At 57.5% G+C, this 17,407-nt stretch overlaps 1 protein-coding gene across 2 annotated transcripts in view; it reads right to left on the bottom strand.

Annotated features, from left to right (window-relative positions):
- Positions 1-17,403, bottom strand: part of VAX2 (ventral anterior homeobox 2) — a 27,283-nt gene extending 9,880 nt beyond the window's left edge. The window contains exons 1-3 of one of the 2 annotated variants that reach the window (XM_021526802.2): positions 17,249-17,403; positions 16,533-16,805; positions 9,900-10,087 (exon numbers count right to left, since the gene is read on the bottom strand). In XM_021526802.2, coding sequence (XP_021382477.2) covers positions 9,900-10,087; positions 16,533-16,803 — 459 coding nt within the window. In that variant the 5' untranslated portion in view covers positions 16,804-16,805; positions 17,249-17,403. Of the gene's footprint in view, positions 1-9,899; positions 10,088-16,532; positions 16,834-17,248 lie in introns of those variants that run through there. The other variant, XM_031504605.2, reaches the window with a different exon arrangement.
- Positions 17,404-17,407: the final 4 nt, after the last annotated feature.

Raw genomic sequence — 17,407 nt, 5'->3', positions numbered from 1 at the left:
GCATGGACAGAACCGGAATTTTCCTGCTCTCATTACAGCTCCCATTTTCCATCCTCATCCTCCGCTTCCCGCTGCGCTGGGGCCGAACCGTGTTGGGAATCGCTCCTGCCTGGGATCCCAAACCCCATCCCCACCCAGCCAGCTCCCGGGAACACCACCACCACACCCTCCGGCCCTCCCACATTCCCAAAAACCAGCGGTTTTTATCCGCCACGGAGAATCCCGACCGCGCTCCGCGGCTGCGCGGCTCCGGGGCCGCCTTTGGGGTTTTCAGCCGCGTTTGTTTTGGGCGGCCGTGCCCCGGCGCTGACCCCGGCTCGTCACGCGCTCCTGGCCCAAGTGCGGCCCCGGCTCCTCCATCCCGCGCTATTCCTGGCTGCCGAGTGGGAATTGGCCGGGATTAGCTCCCGAACGCCGGCAGCTGACGCTCCGCCATCCTTCTGCACCGCCTTCCTCCTCCTCCTTTCCTCCTTTCCCTCTTTTCCCTCCTCGTTCTCCTCCCTCCGGCCCCACTGGATCCCGGATCCCGGCATTGTGTAATCCGCCGGGATCGCCGCCCGAAGCCGCGCCTTTCGGAACGACGCCTCCGTGACCTCCTCCTGCCTCTCCCTTTTTCCGAGCGGATGGGTTCATCCCTCGGCTGCCATTCCAGCTCATCCCAACCGTTCCAAACCCTCCGCCGCAGCCTTTGGGAAGGCGGTTCCAGCCCACCAGCGCGGTGGGAATTGTCCCTGATCCTCATCCCGGATCCCGTTCCCAACACAGCCCTTTTCCCACCGCCGATCCAAAATTCCAGCCAGCAGCCAGGCCCGTGTCCGGCTCCTGCCCCAAAATTCTGGATATTCCCGGCTTTGCATCCAGAAAACCTCGCGGGTGCTTTGGAAATTGAAAATTTGGAGACGCCGGCGAAGCTGGAGGAGAATTCCCCCATTTTTTTGGGTTTTGGGAAGCGCCGGGATGGGTGGGGACAACCTCCATGAAATCCTGAGGGGTCTGGATGGGACCCATGGGTAGGAATTCCATCGGGATCAGCTCCAAAACTCAGGAAGCCATCACTAAACCCAAATCCCATCATTTTTGCAGGAAAACATTTAAATTACGTCCACTTGGAGGATTCTGGGATTGCTCTGGGAACACCCAGTTCAGCTTCATCGGGAATCAAAACTTCCCCTCAGAAATTCTGAAATCCCAGGATTTTATTTTTTGGTGGGGGAGGGGATTGTAAATCCTCAATGACACAAATCTCAGTGAATTATTCCCAATTTTTTTTTTTTTCCCCCACATCAATCATTTCACTCCGTGCACGGAGAACCCTGGAAGCACCTGGATATTTTGAGATCCCTAATATCCCACAGCAAACCCCGATTCCCCGCTTCCTTTTTTTTAAGAACACTCTCCAGAAATCCAGAATTTATCCCCACAGCCAGGTTTCTGGGAGGATTCCGGAATCTCCGGGGATTCCAGCTGGATCTCCAGCCTGGCCCTGCCACCGTGGTGTCCCCGCTTAGGCCCGGCTTTATTGTCCCCCCCATGTCCCTGCTGCCAGGAAGGGCCGGGATTATTGGGGCCACGTGAGCTGGGATGTGGGAATGGCATCCAGCACCTGCTGGAGGTGCCCAAATCCCAGGAATCTCTGGCGGGTACCAGGATTTGGGATCTTTCTGGGTGCTTTCATCATTCCGGTGTGACCCGGTCCTGTTAAATGTGGGATCGTTCAGGCTGACGTTCCCCGTTGGCGCCTGTTCCCAAGGATTTGGCAGCTGCAGGATGATGTTCCCAGATCCTCGGGAATAGCCCAGATCCCTCCTGGAAGTGAGTCAGGGAAGTGCTCCAGGAAAACGGGGTGGGAGAGTTCATCCCATCCCGAAAAATCTCCAGCAGAGCGGATGGAGGAAGGGATGGAGGGAGGGATGGAGGCCCCTCATGAAAGAACCACTGAATCCCAAAATTCCCAACTGGTTTGGGTTGGGAAGGACCTTAAAGCTTTTCTTCCAAGGGCAGGGACAATTCCCACTATCCAAGGTGGATCCAATTCCCAATATCCAGCCTGGCTTTTGGCACTGCCAGTGATCCAGGGGCAGCCAGAGCAAATCTGGGAATTCCAGCCCAGCCCAACCTCTCCCCACCAGGAATTCTTTCCCAAGATCCCACCCCTTCTCTCCTGGAAGTGAGTCAGGGAAGTGCTCCAGGAAAACGGGCTGGGAGAGTTCATCCCATCCCGAAAAATCTCCGGCAGAGCGGATGGAGGGAGGGATGGAGGCCCCTCATGAAAGAACCACTGAATCCCAAAATTCCCAACTGGTTTGGGTTGGGAAGGACCTTAAAGCTTTTCTTCCAAGGGCAGGGACAATTCCCACTATCCCAGGTAGATCCAACCAGGCCTTGGACACTGCCAGGGATCCAGGGGCAGCCACAGCAAATCTGGGAATTCCAGCCCAGCCCCTCCCCACCAGGAATTCCTTCCCAAGATCCAAACCCTGCCCTTTGGAAGCTCCAAAATCACCTGGCGTGGATCCCGTCACTTCCACCGTGTCCCAGTCCAGAGGGAAATGGGAATCACGGGGTTTTGGGGCTCCCAGCTCTTCCCAACCTCATCTTTCCTGCTTTTTTTCTCTTCCCAGGAGTGGAAAACCTGTGGCAGCCCCAGCCTTGTCCCCTCATTCTGTCCCTGCGGGACCGGAAGTCGTTAACGAGCCGAGGTGATTAATTTTTAACGGCCTCCTCTTAATTGCCAGGATATAAATAGACCTTCCCGGCCTTCCTGGCTTTTCCCGGATGTTTTGCTCCATGTTGGGAATCCCGGGACTCTCCGGAGGGTGTGGGGCCGCAGGCAGTGATGGAGTTGTTGGGTGGCCCTGGAATTGTCCCCAAGGTCGGATGGAGCTCATGGGGACACCTGGAGAATCCCATGGATTTGCCAGCAGCCAGGCAGGCAGAAATCATGGAATTATGGGATCACTTTGGTTGGAAAAACCCTTGGAGATTCCTGAATCCAGCCACTCCTCCCAACACCGCCCAGGCCACCACCACGTCCCCAAGTGCAACATCCAGGGGAATCCAAATCCCCCCAGGAATGGGGATCCACCCCTGCCCTGGGCAGTCGGGAAACCCTTTCCATGCAGGAATTTTCCCAAAAATCCAACCAAAACCTTCCCTGGCAAAACTTGGGACTGTCCCTCATCCCAAATGTCACCTCCCAAGGGCTGGAAAACACCGGGATCACTTCAACCTGAGCCTGGCATGGAACTCCTGACCCTGAGAGCAAATCCCTTCATCCATCCCATCCCATCCCATCCCATCCCATCCCATCCCATCCCATCCCATCCCATCCCATCCCAATCCCTTCCTATCCCAATTCTGTTCCATCCATCCCATCCCAATCCCATGAGGGATTTATGGGAATTCCACCCCCCTCCTCTGTCCCCATTTTGCCTCCTCCGCCCGGGATTTTCCATCCCATAATGACACTGGGAAGGGGCACTTTTCCCTTCAGGATTCCAGCAAGTTTTCCCAGAAAAAGTCAGATCCGTGGATCTGAGCTGCCCTCGGGATTTGGGATGGGTTTGGGATGCTCCTGCCACTTCCCAGCTCATCCCAAGGACCTCAGAGCTCGCCTTGGCATCTCCAGGGAAATATTCTCCAATGGAAACATTTCCCAGGTTAATTAAACTCGTTGAACGTTAATTGCATCCGTGGATTAATTAGGAAAAGCACTGGGAGGCTGGATCCCAGGAAGGAAGAGAAATTCCCTGGACGGATGGAAGCAACTTTGGCTCCGAAATTCCCTCCCGCTCTCCTGGCAGATCCCTGTCCCTGGATGATCCCATCCTCACTTCCAGGAAATTCCCATCGTTTATGGGTGTTCCCACCCTCACTCCTGGGTGATTCCCATAATTTTGGGGTGATCCCATAATTTCTGGCTGATTCTATTTTCACTTCCATGTGATTCCCATAATTTCTGGCTGATCCCCTAATTTCTGTGTGATCCCATCCTCATTCCTGGGTGATTCCCATAATTTCTGGATGATCCCATTCTCACTTCCAGGTGATTCCCATAATTTCTGGCTGATCCCATAATTTCTGGATGATCCCATCCTCATTCCTGGGTGATTCCCATAATTTCTGGCTGATCCCATTCTCACTTCCAGGTGATTCCCATAATTTCTGTCTGATCCCCTAATTTCTGGCTGATCCCATTCTCACTTCCAGGTGATTCCCATAATTTCTGGCTGATCCCATAATTTCTGGATGATCCCATTCTCACTTCCAGGTGATTCCCATAATTTCTGGCTGATCCCATCATTTCTGGATGATCCCATTCTCACTTCCAGGTGATTCCCATAATTTCTGGCTGATCCCATCATTTCTGGATGATCCCATTCTCACTTCCCAGTGATTCCCATAATTTCTGGCTGATCCCATAATTTCCGGATGATCCCATTCTCACTTCCATCTGATTCCATAATTTCTGGCTGATCCCATAATCTGTCTGATCCCATTCTCACTTCCAGGTGATTCCCATAATTTCTGGCTGATCCCATTCTCACTTCCAGCTGATCCCATAATTTCTGGCTGATCCCATAATTTCTGAGTCGTCCCATCCTCATTCCTGGGTGATTCCCATAATTTCTGGCTGATCCCATAATTTCTGAGTCGTCCCATCCTCATTCCTGGGTGATTCCCATAATTTCTGGCTGATCCCATAATTTCTGGCTGATCCCATTCTCACTTCCAGCTGATCCCATAATTTCTGGCTGATCCCACCCTCACTCCTGGCCGATTCCCATCTTTTTTTTGGGCGATCCCTCTCTCCCTGCCTGATCCCCCCACTCCTGGAGCGGGACTCCGAGCCCAAAAAAAAAAATTCCCAAATCCTGCTCTCCCCAACCCATCCCGCCTCCAACTCTGCCAACAGCTCCCAGCAAAGTAAAACCAATCAAATCCCGTTTTTTCCTCTCGATTTCCAGCAGGATTTCTCCAAGGTCCCAGCCCCGCTCCCGGGAATGCTGCAGCATTCCAGCTGCGATCACACCGCGTCTCTTCCCATCTCGTCACATTCCCTCCTCGCCGGGATGAATCATTCCTTCCCCCCTCCCTTCCCAAACATCCACAGGCACAAAAAAAAATAAAAAAAATATTCCCAACCCTGGTGGTCCCTTTCCTGCAGGGATCCCATCGCATCCACGGGGAAAAAGTCAGGAGCAGCTTCCTCGGAATTAAAGATTGAATGCCAAGAATTCCTCTTGGAATTCAAATCCAGCCCAGGGAGGGGTTGTAAAGGATCTGTCCCTGTCCCCAAAAAAAAAGAAGAAAAAAAAAAATAGAGCCAGAAGATGCTGTTGATTGGGATCTTCCCACTAAAATTCCCTAAATTCTGGGAGATGCGCAGTGAATGAATCCCCAGAAACAGCCAAAACCCTGGGATTGCTGGAAAAGTCGGATTTATCCCGGTTTGGAGGAGCTGGGTGGGGACAGGAGGGGCTGGAGGTGACTTTTCCCTCTCCAGGTCACATCCAGGTGGGACCAGCAGCTCCCAGACCCAAAGCGGGGCTTGGAAAAATCGGTTTAAAGCTCTTGGAATTCCTGAGGAAAACATCCTGGCCGTGAAAAATCAGGAATGAGGGGAAGCAGGATGCCCGAGTGTGAAACTATCCTTGGAGAGAGGAAGCGGAAAAATTGGGAATTCTGGGTGGCTGGGAAAAAGCGGGGAGCCGGGAAGGTTCTGGAAACTGGGAATTGGCTGCGGGGAAGGAAAATCGGTGTGAAAAGCAGGGAAAGGAATTTAAGGAGACAGGGATGAAGGAGGGAAGAGGCTGCGGGAAAGGGGGAGCGGAGCAGAAGCGACAGCGGCCGGCCCACGGGGTGGGAATTTTCTCACCCAGGGATGGAGGCAGCAGCCAGGCGCCAGAGAAAAAATGGGAATTTCATCCCTAGGGACAGGCTGTGACCTCCCAGCCCTGGCACCCTGCTGGGCACCACCCCCCTGCCCAGGGGAGGAACGGCGAGACCGAGGAGGGAGCCTCGGAAGGGGGGTTTGGGATTTGGGATTTGGGATTTGGGAAGGGGGATTTGGGAAGGGGGATTTGGGATTTGGGATTTGGGAAGGGGATGTGGGATTTGGGATTTGGGATTTGGGATTTGGGATTTGGGATTTGGGAAAGGGGGATTTGGGAAGGGGGATTTGGGAAGGGGGATTTGGGATTTGGGATTTGGGAAGGGGGATTTGGGATTTGGGATTTGGGAAGGGGATGTGGGATTTGGGATTTGGGATTTGGGAAGGGGGATTTGGGAAGGGGGATTTGGGATTTGGGATTTGGGAAGGGGATGTGGGATTTGGGATTTGGGATGTGGGATTTGGGAAGGGGGATTTGAGAAGGGGATGTGGGATTTGGGATTTGGGATGTGGGATTTGGGATTTGGGATGTGGGATTTGAGAAGGGGATGTGGGATTTGGGATTTGGGATTCGGGATTTGGGATTTGGGATTTGGGAAGGGGGATTTGAGAAGGGGATGTGGGATTTGGGATTCGGGAAAGGGGGATTTGGGATTTGGGAAGGGGGATTTGGGATTTGGGAAGGGGGATTTGGGAAGGGGATGTGGGATTTGGGATTTGGGATTTGGGAAAGGGGGATTTGGGAAGGGAGATTTGGGAAGGGGGATTTGAGAAGGGGATGTGGGATTTGGGATTCGGGAAAGGGGGATTTGGGATTTGGGAAGGGGGATTTGGGAGATTTGGGAAGGGGGATTTGGGAAGGGGGATTTGGGATTTGGGAAGGGGGATTTGAGAAGGGGGGTGTGGGATTTGGGATTTGGGAAAGGGGGATTTGGGAAGGGGGGTGTGGGAATGGGGATTTGGGAAGTGAGATTGGGAAGGGAGATTTGGGAAGGGGGATTTGGGATTTGAGAAGGGGGATTTGGGATTTGGGAAAGGGGGATTTGAGAAGTGGGATTTGGGATTTGAGAAGGGGGATTTGGGATTTGAGAAGGGGGATTTGGGAAAGGGGGATTTGAGAAGGGGGATTTGAGAAGGGGATGTGGGATTTGGGATTTGGGAAAGGGGGATTTGGGATTTGGGAAGGGGGATTTGGGAGATTTGGGAAGGGGGATTTGGGATTTGAGAAGGGGGATTTGGGATTTGGGAAAGGGGGATTTGGGAAGGGGGATTTGAGAAGGGGAATTGGGGAAGTGGGATTGGGAAGGGAGATTTGGTATATGGGAAGAGGGATTTGGGAAAAGGGATCCTGGGAAGTGGGATTTGGGAAGGGGGATTTGGGATTTGAGAAGGGGGATTTGGGATTTGGGAAGGGAGATTTGGGAAGTGGGATTTGGGATTTGGGAAGGGCAATTTGGGATATGGGAAGAGGAATTTGGGAAGCAGGATTCAGGAAGAGAGATCCTGGGAAGTGGGATTTGGGAAGGGGGATGTGGGAAGGGAGATGTGGGAAGGGGAATGTGAAAATGGGGATTTGGGAAGGGGGATTTGGAAAGGGGAATTGGGGAAGTGGGATTTGGGAAGGAGGATTGGGGATTTGGGATTTGTGAAGAGGGATTTGGGAAGGGAGATTTGGGAAGGGGAATGTGAGAATGTTGATTTGGGAAGGGGATTTGGGAAGAGGGATTTGGGAAGAGGGATCCCATGCCGGGGACACACAACTTGTCCCTTGTCACCTGTCACTCCCGGCTCTGTGGAGGTGACACCCAGGAAGAGCAATCCTGGGAAAAGGGAATGGCTGTGCAGCTCCGGCTCCCTGGAATCCTCTGCTCCCCATGGATCTGTGCAGGTGACACCGGGACAGGGGCAGCAGGGACCCTGGGGAAAGGACAAAGCTGTCCCCGCAGTGTGACAGTGCCAGCTCCGTGCGAGTGACACCGGGACCTCGGGAAGAGAAATCCCGGGAAGATGGATCCCGGGAAAAGGGATTCCGGGAAAAGGGATCGACCCCAGGAAGAGGGAGCCATCAGCTGCTGCCTGTGCTGGGGACAAAGCTGTCCCCACAAGGTGACACGGTCACCTGTGACCCTCGTGGCACCATGGAGGTGACACTGGGACCTCGGGAAGAGAATTCCTGGGAAGAGGAACCTCAGGAAAAGGAATTCCAGGAAAAGGGAACCCCTCACCAGGGGGACAAAGCTGTTCCCACAAGGTGACACGGCCAAGGCCACCCATGACCCTCGTGGCACCACGGAGGTGACACTGGGACCTCGGGAAGAGAATTCCTGGGAAGAGGAACCTCAGGAGGAAGGACACTGGGAAAAGGGAACCCCTCACCAGGGGGACAAAGTTGTTCCCACAGAGTGACACAGTCACCTGTGACTCTCCTGGCTCCATGGAGGTGACACTGGGAACTTGGGAAGAGAACTCCTGGGAAGAGGAGCCCCAAGAAGAGGAATTCCAGGAAAAGGGAATCCCTCACCAGGGGGACAAAGCTGTCCCCACAAGGTGACACGGCCAAGGCCACCCGTGATCCTCGTGGCACCACGGAGGTGACACTGGGACCTCGAGAAGAGAATTCCTGGGAAGAGGAGCCCCAAGAAGAGGAATTCCAGGAAAAGGGAACCCTCACCAGGGGGACAAAGCTGTTCCCACAAGGTGACACAGTCACCTGTGACCCTCGTGGCACCATGGAGGTGACACTGGGACCTTGGTAAGAGAAATCCCAGGAAGAGGAGCCCCAAGAAGAGGAATTCCAGGAAAAGACAACCCCTCACCAGCGAACAAAGCTGTTCCCACAAGGTGACACGGCCACCCGTGACCCTCGTGTCACCATGGAGGTGACACGGGGACCTCGGAAATCCGGGAAGAGGGACCTCAAGAAGAGGAATTCCAGGAAAAGGGAACCCCTCACCAGGGGGACAAAGCTGTCCCCACAAGGTGACACGGTCACCTGTGACCCTCGTGGCACCATGGAGGTGACACGGGGACCTCGGAAACAGGGAACCCAAGGCTGAATCCCGCCCCAAATCCTCCTCCTCACCAAAATCCCCCACCAGAAACATCCCGGAATGCTGATTTCCCCCCAGATGGATCCCCCCAAATGCCACCCCTGGGAGCCAGGGACAGCTGCCCACGGCCGGAATGGGTTTGTTCCATAAAAAAGGTTGGAAAAATGGGAATTACTCCCTGTGCAAATCAAGGTAAACAATGCCATTGCCAGACCTGGCAGGGAAGGAGTGGACAAGGAAGAATATGTATAATTATTCTATTATTATTATTATTATTATTATTATTATTATTATTATTATTATTATTATTATTATTATTATATTAATGCCATCATTAATACTGTTTAATTAATTACGATTGCTATTTAATAACAAATTTCTAAGCCAAAACCATCACGACCCCATCAGGGGCACCAACATCAGAGCTCACCCCATCCATTCTCCCGGATCTCCCCAGCACCGGAAAACCAGGAAAATCCCTTCCCATCATCCAAGGAAGGCAATGGAGAAGAGATCCAGGGGTTAATTCCTGGATGGCTGGGATTGGGGTGCAGGAAAAGCGGGAGCAGCCCCCACACGCCCCGATCCCCACCATGTCCCACCACGTCACCGCTGTCACCCCCTGCTCCTTCCTCTTCCAACTTTTCCCGCGATCATGGAACGCGTTGGGTTGGAAACAACCCCGAAGCTCATCCAGGGCCGCTTCCCATTTTTCCAGGTTGCTCCAACCCCTGTCCAACCTCACCTCAACCCTTTGCCGGAAATTTGAAGGGACACCACAGGCTGGCGGTGTCCCCACGGACCCCTCGGAGTTGTCCCCCAACCCCATCCCAACCATTCCAAGGGCGCCATGATCAAAACCACCGCCGGGAACGCCGCGCGCGTCCCGACGCCGCCGGCTCGGGGACGCGGCCACCGCGGTGTCCCCGAGCCCGAGGAGCCTCCGCGGGTCTCACCTGCGTCTCGGAGAGGTTGAGCTGCCGCGCTAACTCCGTCCTTTCCCGGCCCACCACGTACTGGCAGCGCTGGAATTCCAGCTCCAGGCGGTAGAGCTGCTCCGCCGTGAAGGACGTCCGCGTCCGCTTGGGCCGGTCCAGGTCCAGCCCCTTGGGCAGCACGATCTCCCGGATCGTCCCTTTGGCATCTGTGCGGAAAACAGGGAAAACCGGTCAGGAAAATGTCCCAGAAAAGTGAAGGAATCGGTCCAAAAATCCAAAAATGAGGTTAACAACCGTTGGGAAAACAGAGCACTTCATCCTGGGAATTATAGTTTGGAAAGCCAGGAGGCAATAGGGGATTTAAACTAAGGAAGAATTCTAATTAAAGATTATATTTTCTGTAATTTTTATATAATTTTTGATGGGGAGAACCACCAGGGAAAAAAAACAGAACTGAAGGAATCGGTCCAAAAATCCAAAAAATGCGGTTAGCGAGCGTTGGGAAAACGGAGCGTTTCATCCTGGGAATTATAGTTTGGAAAGCCAGGAGGCAATAGGGGATTTAAACTAAGGAAGAATTTGAATTAAAGATTATATTTTCTGTAATTTTTATATAATTTTTGATGGGGAGAACCACCAGGGAAAAAAATAAAATGGAAGGAATCGGTCCAAAAATCCAAAAAATGCGGTTTACGGGTGTTGGGAAACCAGAGCACTTCATCCTGGGAATTATAGTTTGGAAAGCCTGGAGGCAATAGGGGATTTAAACTAAGGAAGAATTTGAATTAAAGATTATATTTTCTGTAATTTTTATATAATTTTTGATGGGGAGAACCATCAGGGAAAAAAAATAAAATGGAAGGAATCGATCCAAAAATCAAAAAAATGCGGTTAGCGAGCGTTGGGAAAACGGAGTATTTAATCCTGGGAATTATAGTTTGGAAAGCCTGGAGCAAATAGGGGATTTATACCAAGGAATAATTCAAATTAGATATTTTTCCTGTAATTTTAATATTAATTTAATTAATTTATATAATTCTTGACAAGGAGAAAAGGGAAAAAAACAAAATGGAAGGAATTGGACCAGGGGAAAAAAAAATCCAAAACGGAAGGAATCAGTCCAAAAATCAAAAAAATTGGCGGGGGGGAAATGGAAAATAAATGGAATTAAAGAGTGGCTGGGTGTGGATTACCCATGGAATTCCCACAGTCTGGAGCTAAATTGCAGCTTGGTTCTTGCCTCCGGCCCTAAATGCAGAGAGTTTATAAATATCCAGGAAAAGACGACAGATCTCCATGACTTAGGATTTTTTAAAAATACATAAATAGAATCCATAATTTTTTTTTTTGGGAAAACGGAGCATTTAATCCTGGCAATAATAATTTGGAAAGACAGGAGGAAACAGGAGATTTATACCAAGGAAGAATTTGAATTAAAGATTTTTTTTTTTTCCCCTGTAATTTCAATATAATTTTTGATTTCTTTCCTTCCTTGGCAATACTGGAAAAAATTCATCTCTATTACAATTCCCATCTCTCCAGAATGATCCTCCCTGAAGGAATATTTCCTTGGAAAGCTCAGCTCCCATTTTGGGGTGTTTTCCTATTAAAGGACAAGTTTGGGAAGCGCCGTGGGCACCGAGCTGCTCCCGACGGGGGATTTTATGAGGTTGGGAATATCCTGGGAAAGAAAATTCGAGGGTTTGGCCGTGGGGCCGTTCCAGAGGAGCCTCCGTGGCTTCGCTTCCCACCAGGAAAGGAGAAACTCCACCAAAAAAAAAAAAAAAAAAAAATCCACAGGAATTCTGCCCCAGTTGCAGGAATTAAAATGATCTTGGGGAATCACCCATTGGGATTGCCCCAGATCCCAAATCCGGGCTCGGTTTGGGGGACGCCCTCCCTGCAGAGCTCCCAGGGGCTTTTCCAGAGGGTTAAAATCCAGCCAGGAAGTCTCTCCAAGCCCTGATTTTGGGATGCTGGATCCCAATTCCGGAGGGATCCCGGCTGGAGGTCAATGGTTCTCCCTCCCGCTGGCTGAGTTGGGCATGAAGGGGTTACAAAATTCCTGGGGTGGGAAGGAGGAAAAGAGCGAGGAAAAGCTGGGAGTGGGGTGGTGGAGATGGAGTGGGGATGGTGGAGATGGAAATGGGGGCGTTGGGATGGGAACGGTGGCAGCGAGATTGGAATGGTGGTGCTGGGATGGGAATGGTGGTGCTGGGATGGGAATGGTGGTGCTGGGATGGGAATGGTGGTGCTGGAATGGGAATGGTGGCGCTGGGATGGGAATGGTGGCAGCGAGATTGGAATGGTGGCGCTGGGATGGGAATGGTGGTGCTGGAATGGGAATGGTGGTGCTGGAATGGGAATGGTGGTGCTGGAATGGGAATGGTGGTGCTGGGATGGGAATGGTGGTGCTGGGATGGGAATGGTGGCACTGGGATTGGGATGGTGGCACCGGGATGGGAATAGGTGTGCTGGGATGGGAATGGGGGCATTGGGATGGGAATGGGGATGCTGGGATTGGAATGGAAGCACCGGGGTCGGAATGGTGGCACCGGGATTGGAATGGTGGCACCAGGATTGGAATGGTGACACTGGGATGGGAATGGGGGCAGTGGGATTGGGATGGTGGCACTGGGAGTGGAATGGTGGTGCTAGGATGGGAACAGGGGCACTGGGATGGGAATGGCGGCACTGGGATGGGAATGGCGGCACTGGGATGGGAATGGTGGCACTGGGATGGGGACAGTGGCACCAGAGTTGGACTGGCAGCACTGGGATTGGAACGGTGGATCGGTGGAGCAGGGATCAGGATGCAGGAGCTGGGATGAGGACGCAGGAGCTGGGATGAGGGTGGTGGATCCAGCACCGGGATGGGAATGGTGGCAATGGGATTGGAATGGCGGCACCGGGATTGGAATGGTGGATCGGCCGACAGGGATGAGGACTCAGGAGCTGGGATGAGGACGCAGGAACTGGGATGAGGACGCAGGAACTGGGATGAGGACGCAGGAACTGGGATGAGGATGCAGGAACTGGGATGAGGGCGGTGGATCCAGCACCGGGATGGCAGTGGGGACCAAACACCGATTTGGGAAAGGGATCCCAATCCCGGAGCCGCTCTCCCACCGTGGAGCCGCGGGACACGGCCGAGGCGCCATCCCGGACCGCCGCACCGAAGGGGTCCCAGGGGCTTGGGGACACCCAGGGTGGCACAGGGGGTGGTGGCACCGGACCCACACCCCAAACCCCACAGGCTGGCGCGGAGCTGCCGGGAAGGAAAGGAGTTGTAGGCGGATCAGCGGCTTTTCCGGCGGGATCAGCGCCAGGAACCATTTTGTGTGGGAAGCGCCATGGCCGTGACGATGCCCGGGCCACGTCCGCACTCCCGTGCCCACGTCCGTGCCCACGCCACGGCCACGGGACAACAACAGCCGGGAACGCCGGATCCGGGGCCGCAGCTGCGGCCTCGGCTCCAGCTCGGGCATTATTTATTGTTATTCCCCCGGCAGCTGGAGCAGCTCCGGAGGGGCGGCAGGGAAAAGGGCACGGCCGCGGTGCCAGCTCGGCACAGGGGACGCCAAACCCCTCGTCCCACCCTCCTGACCTTCCCCAGGGTAGGTTTTGGGGTGCTCATCCCCCTCAATTCCAGCCTTTGGAATGCCCTGGATGAGAATCTTTTCCTTTTCTGGAGCCCTAAAAATTCCCGGGTTGTGCCTGGAGGGTTCCAGAGCCTTGGGCCTCGCTGGTGGCACATCCTCCTCTTGGGGACGGGGTACACCTGGTGGCTCTGGAGCCAGGACACAGCTGGGGCTGAGATGCCCCGAAAGTGCAGAGGGCACCCAAATCCATGGGGACACCCCACACCGCAACAGGGACACCCCAAACTGGCACAGGGACACCCCAAACTGGCACAGGGACACCCCACACCGGCACAGGGACACCCCACGCTGGCACAGGGACACCCAAAACTGGCACAGGGACACCCCACGCTGGCACAGGGACGCCCCAAACTGGCACAGGGACACCCCACGCTGGCACAGGGACACCTCAAACTGGCACAGAGACACCCCACGCTGCCACAGGGACACCCCACGCTGGCACAGGGACACCTCAAACTGGCACAGAGACACCCCACGCTGCCACAGGGACACCCCACACCGGCACAGGGACACCCCAAACTGGCACAGGGACACCCCAAAACTGGCACAGGGACACCCAAAACTGGCACAGGGACACCCCACACCGGCACAGGGACACCCAAAACTGGCACAGGGACACCCCAAACTGCCACAGGGACACCTCAAACTGGCACAGGGACACCCCACGCTGCCACAGGGACACCCCAAAACTGGCACAGGGACACCCCACGCTGGCACAGGGACACCCCACGCTGCCACAGGGACACCCCACGCTGCCACAGGGACACCTCAAACTGGCACAGGGACACCCCACGCTGGCACAGGGACACCCCAAACTGGCACAGGGACACTCCACACCGGCACAGTGACACCCCAAACTGGCACCCCCATGCCCACCTGGGTTGCCACCCCACCCCAGCTGTCAGGACCTTTCGGGGCACACCCTCCCCACCCCTGCCAGCCCCCAGGATGTCCCCTCAGTGCCATGGGGTGGCACCAAGCGCCACCGGGGTCCCTCCACGTGCCCTTCGGCCACCGGGCCCAGCGCCGGGCCGGCCCCGGGAGGTGACCGGGATGTGTCCCCAGCCCCGTGGGGCTGCAGTGGCCGCAGTGACACCGGCCCCGGGACTGCCCAGGTCCTTCCATGTCCCCTTTATGCCCGGGAGCCACTCCCGACGAGGCGGGGATGGCCGGGAGGCGACCGGGAGGCGACCGGGAGGCGACCGGGAGGCGACCGGGAGGCGACCGGGAGGCGACCGGGAGGCGACCGGGAGGCGACCGGGAGGCGACCGGGAGGCTCCGTCCCGCACGGACCATCCCCGGTACGGCGGGACCGGCGAGCGGACCGAGATTCCGAGAAGGCCCCGTCGATGTGAGGGGTCACCAGGACCCCCCGACTTCACCGAAAGCACCGGGGCAGCACCGGGGCAGCACCGGGGCTGGCGGCAGCTCCGCCGCAGCCGCTCCTCACCGAGGCCGGAGCTTTCCCGGGGCGAGCAGCGAGGGTGAAACTCAAATTATTTTTTAAAATATAAATTTTAAAACATAAAAATGAACATTTTTAACCTTCCGCTTCGCACAAAACCGACCGGGAGGCTCTGCCCGGGCCCAGCCGCTGCTCGGTCCCGGCCCTGCCCGGCTGCGGGACCGCGGCCGGGGCGGGTGGGGACCGGGACCGGCGGGTCCGTGTCCCCGCAGCCCGGCTGGTTCCTCCACGTTCCCCCCGCTTCGTTTCGGCTCAACCCCGGTGATTTGCGGCGTTTTCTCCCCGCCACCATTTTGTCCGCACCGTGGCGGCTGCGGCAAGATGGTGAAACCGGGCGCTCCCGGTGAGGGTCCCCGGGGTCGGTGGGCGCGGGGACCCTGCCCCGGCCTTGGCCACCGACCCCCGCCGCTCTCCCGGTGCCGGCACCGTCGGGGCGGCCTCGGTGGGGCTGAAACCAACGGAGGAGAGGCCTGACCCCAGCCTGACCCCGGCGGGACCGGCCACGGCCCCGCTCGGCGACCCTCGGGGACGCGGGGACAGCACGGGCGGGACCCCGGGGCTCGCCCCGAGAGCTGCCCGCTGCTCGGCCGCTGTCCCCGGTTCCGACTGGGATAACCGGGCTGTCGGCGAAAGGCGCCCATCGCGACAAGCGGCAGAGAGGCTCGGGTGAGCGGAATGCCCGAGCCCGGGATGGGGACGGGACGGGGACCGGGCTCCGGTGTGCCCCGGCCCCGCGGCGGTGAGGACGGAGCCGCCGCTCCGGTGCCCGAGCGCTGCGCTGGGCACCGGGAGGCCTCGGCCCTGATCGCCGGGCGGCCGCCGAGCCGCTCCGGGCTCCGCCAGCGGCGGAGGAGCGGCGGAGGAACGCGGAGCATCGCCGGGATGCCGGAGCCGCGGAGCGCTCGGGACCCGCCCGCCAGCGACAGCCGCGCCAGGGCGCCCCGAACTTCTCGGGGTTCGCCACAAGCCAGAAGCGCTCCCGGAGAGTCCCGGGCCGGCGGGGACCGAGCGCGGGCGGCGGGGCGGGATGAGGGGTGCGGGACGCGGCGGGTCCGGGCAGCACCGAGCCCCAGCCGGGGCCGAGCCGGTGACATTATAAAGGGTAAAAAAAAAAAAAAAAATAAATAAACCCCCCCTCGCCCGCCGCCGCTCCGTGACGCTTTTCTCCTGCGACATCGCTCCCAACGCCGAGCTGATGCTGTCCCCCCTCTCCCGCCGCCCGCGCGTCCCCCGCGGGGCTCCGCCGGCCCGGCGGCTCCGTGACCCCGGGGCCGTTCCCCCGGAGCCCTCCCGGCCGCCCGCCGGGCACGGCCCCGCTCCGGGGGCGCTGCCGGCGGAGCCGGGCTGGGGCAGCGGGCCCGGTCCGTGCCGCGCTCAGCGCAGCCGGGGCAGAAGCGGCGGGGCCGGGATGCCGGAGGTGGCGGCCGGGAAGCGCCCGGGATGCGCTGGAAGCGGTGCCGGGGATGCCCCGTGGCCGGAGGGGAACCCCCGGCGGGGGAAGCGAAGCGGGGAGCGCGTCCGTACCTCGCACCAGGATGCGGCGGCAGTAATCCGCCTCGCCGGTCCCCGACGGGCTCTCGGTGTCCGGGGCGCACTGCTTGGAGGAGCCGGGGCTGACCGCCGACGTTCCCGGGATGTCCTTGAAGCCGCCGGCGGTTCCGCCGCCGCCGCCGCCGGCGCGCAGGGCGCTCTCCAGCTCCGCCCGGGTCGGCAGCTTCTCCCGGGCCCGCCCGGTGGCCGCGGGCTCGGCCAGCAGCACGGGGCTCCCGCCGGGCTCGGCCCCTCCATCGCTCATCCCTGCGGGCGCCGCGGCGGGATCAAACATCGGGAGGCAGAGAGAGAGACGCGGGGAGAGGGAGAGAGGAGGCAAGGCTGGGCGGGGGGGATGGGAGGGAGCCCCCCCCACCCACCCACCCTCCGCAGACCCCTTCCCCTCCCCGCCCCTCCCCGGCCCCCCCGGGGCTCGGCGCCCCGGCTCACCCCCATGGCCGGGGACCGCCGGGGGCTGTCGCCTGTCGCCTGTCGCCCTCTCCCACCCGGCATTTAAAGCGCGGCCCCCTCCCCGCCCCGCCGGCCGGGGGTGGTACCGGGGGGTGGCGGGGAGCCGTCGGGGCGTCCCGAGAGGCTGCGAGGCTGGGGGGTGCGAAAGGAGTTTCAAAGTTTGACAGGCGGCCGAGCCCCCCCCCCCCAATGCCACCACCACCACCGCGCCCCCTCCCCAGCTCCACCTCCCGCGGCACCTCGCTCCGGGCAAACTTCAGGCGCTCCGGCGGCGGCCGCTGCCCTTCCATGGAGCGCCGGTACCGGTGCGGCTCCCGCTGTCGGTGCCGGTAGCCGGGCTCCGCCGCGCCGCGCTCGGGATCGGCGTGCGGGGGAAATCGATCCCGGGAGATTGGGGG

The sequence above is a fragment of the Lonchura striata genome, chromosome 4, assembly GCF_046129695.1.
Source record: "Lonchura striata isolate bLonStr1 chromosome 4, bLonStr1.mat, whole genome shotgun sequence".
Taxonomy (NCBI): domain Eukaryota; kingdom Metazoa; phylum Chordata; class Aves; order Passeriformes; family Estrildidae; genus Lonchura; species Lonchura striata.
Note: the sequence above shows the minus strand (reverse complement) of the source record. Positions and strands in the feature narration are given on the sequence as shown.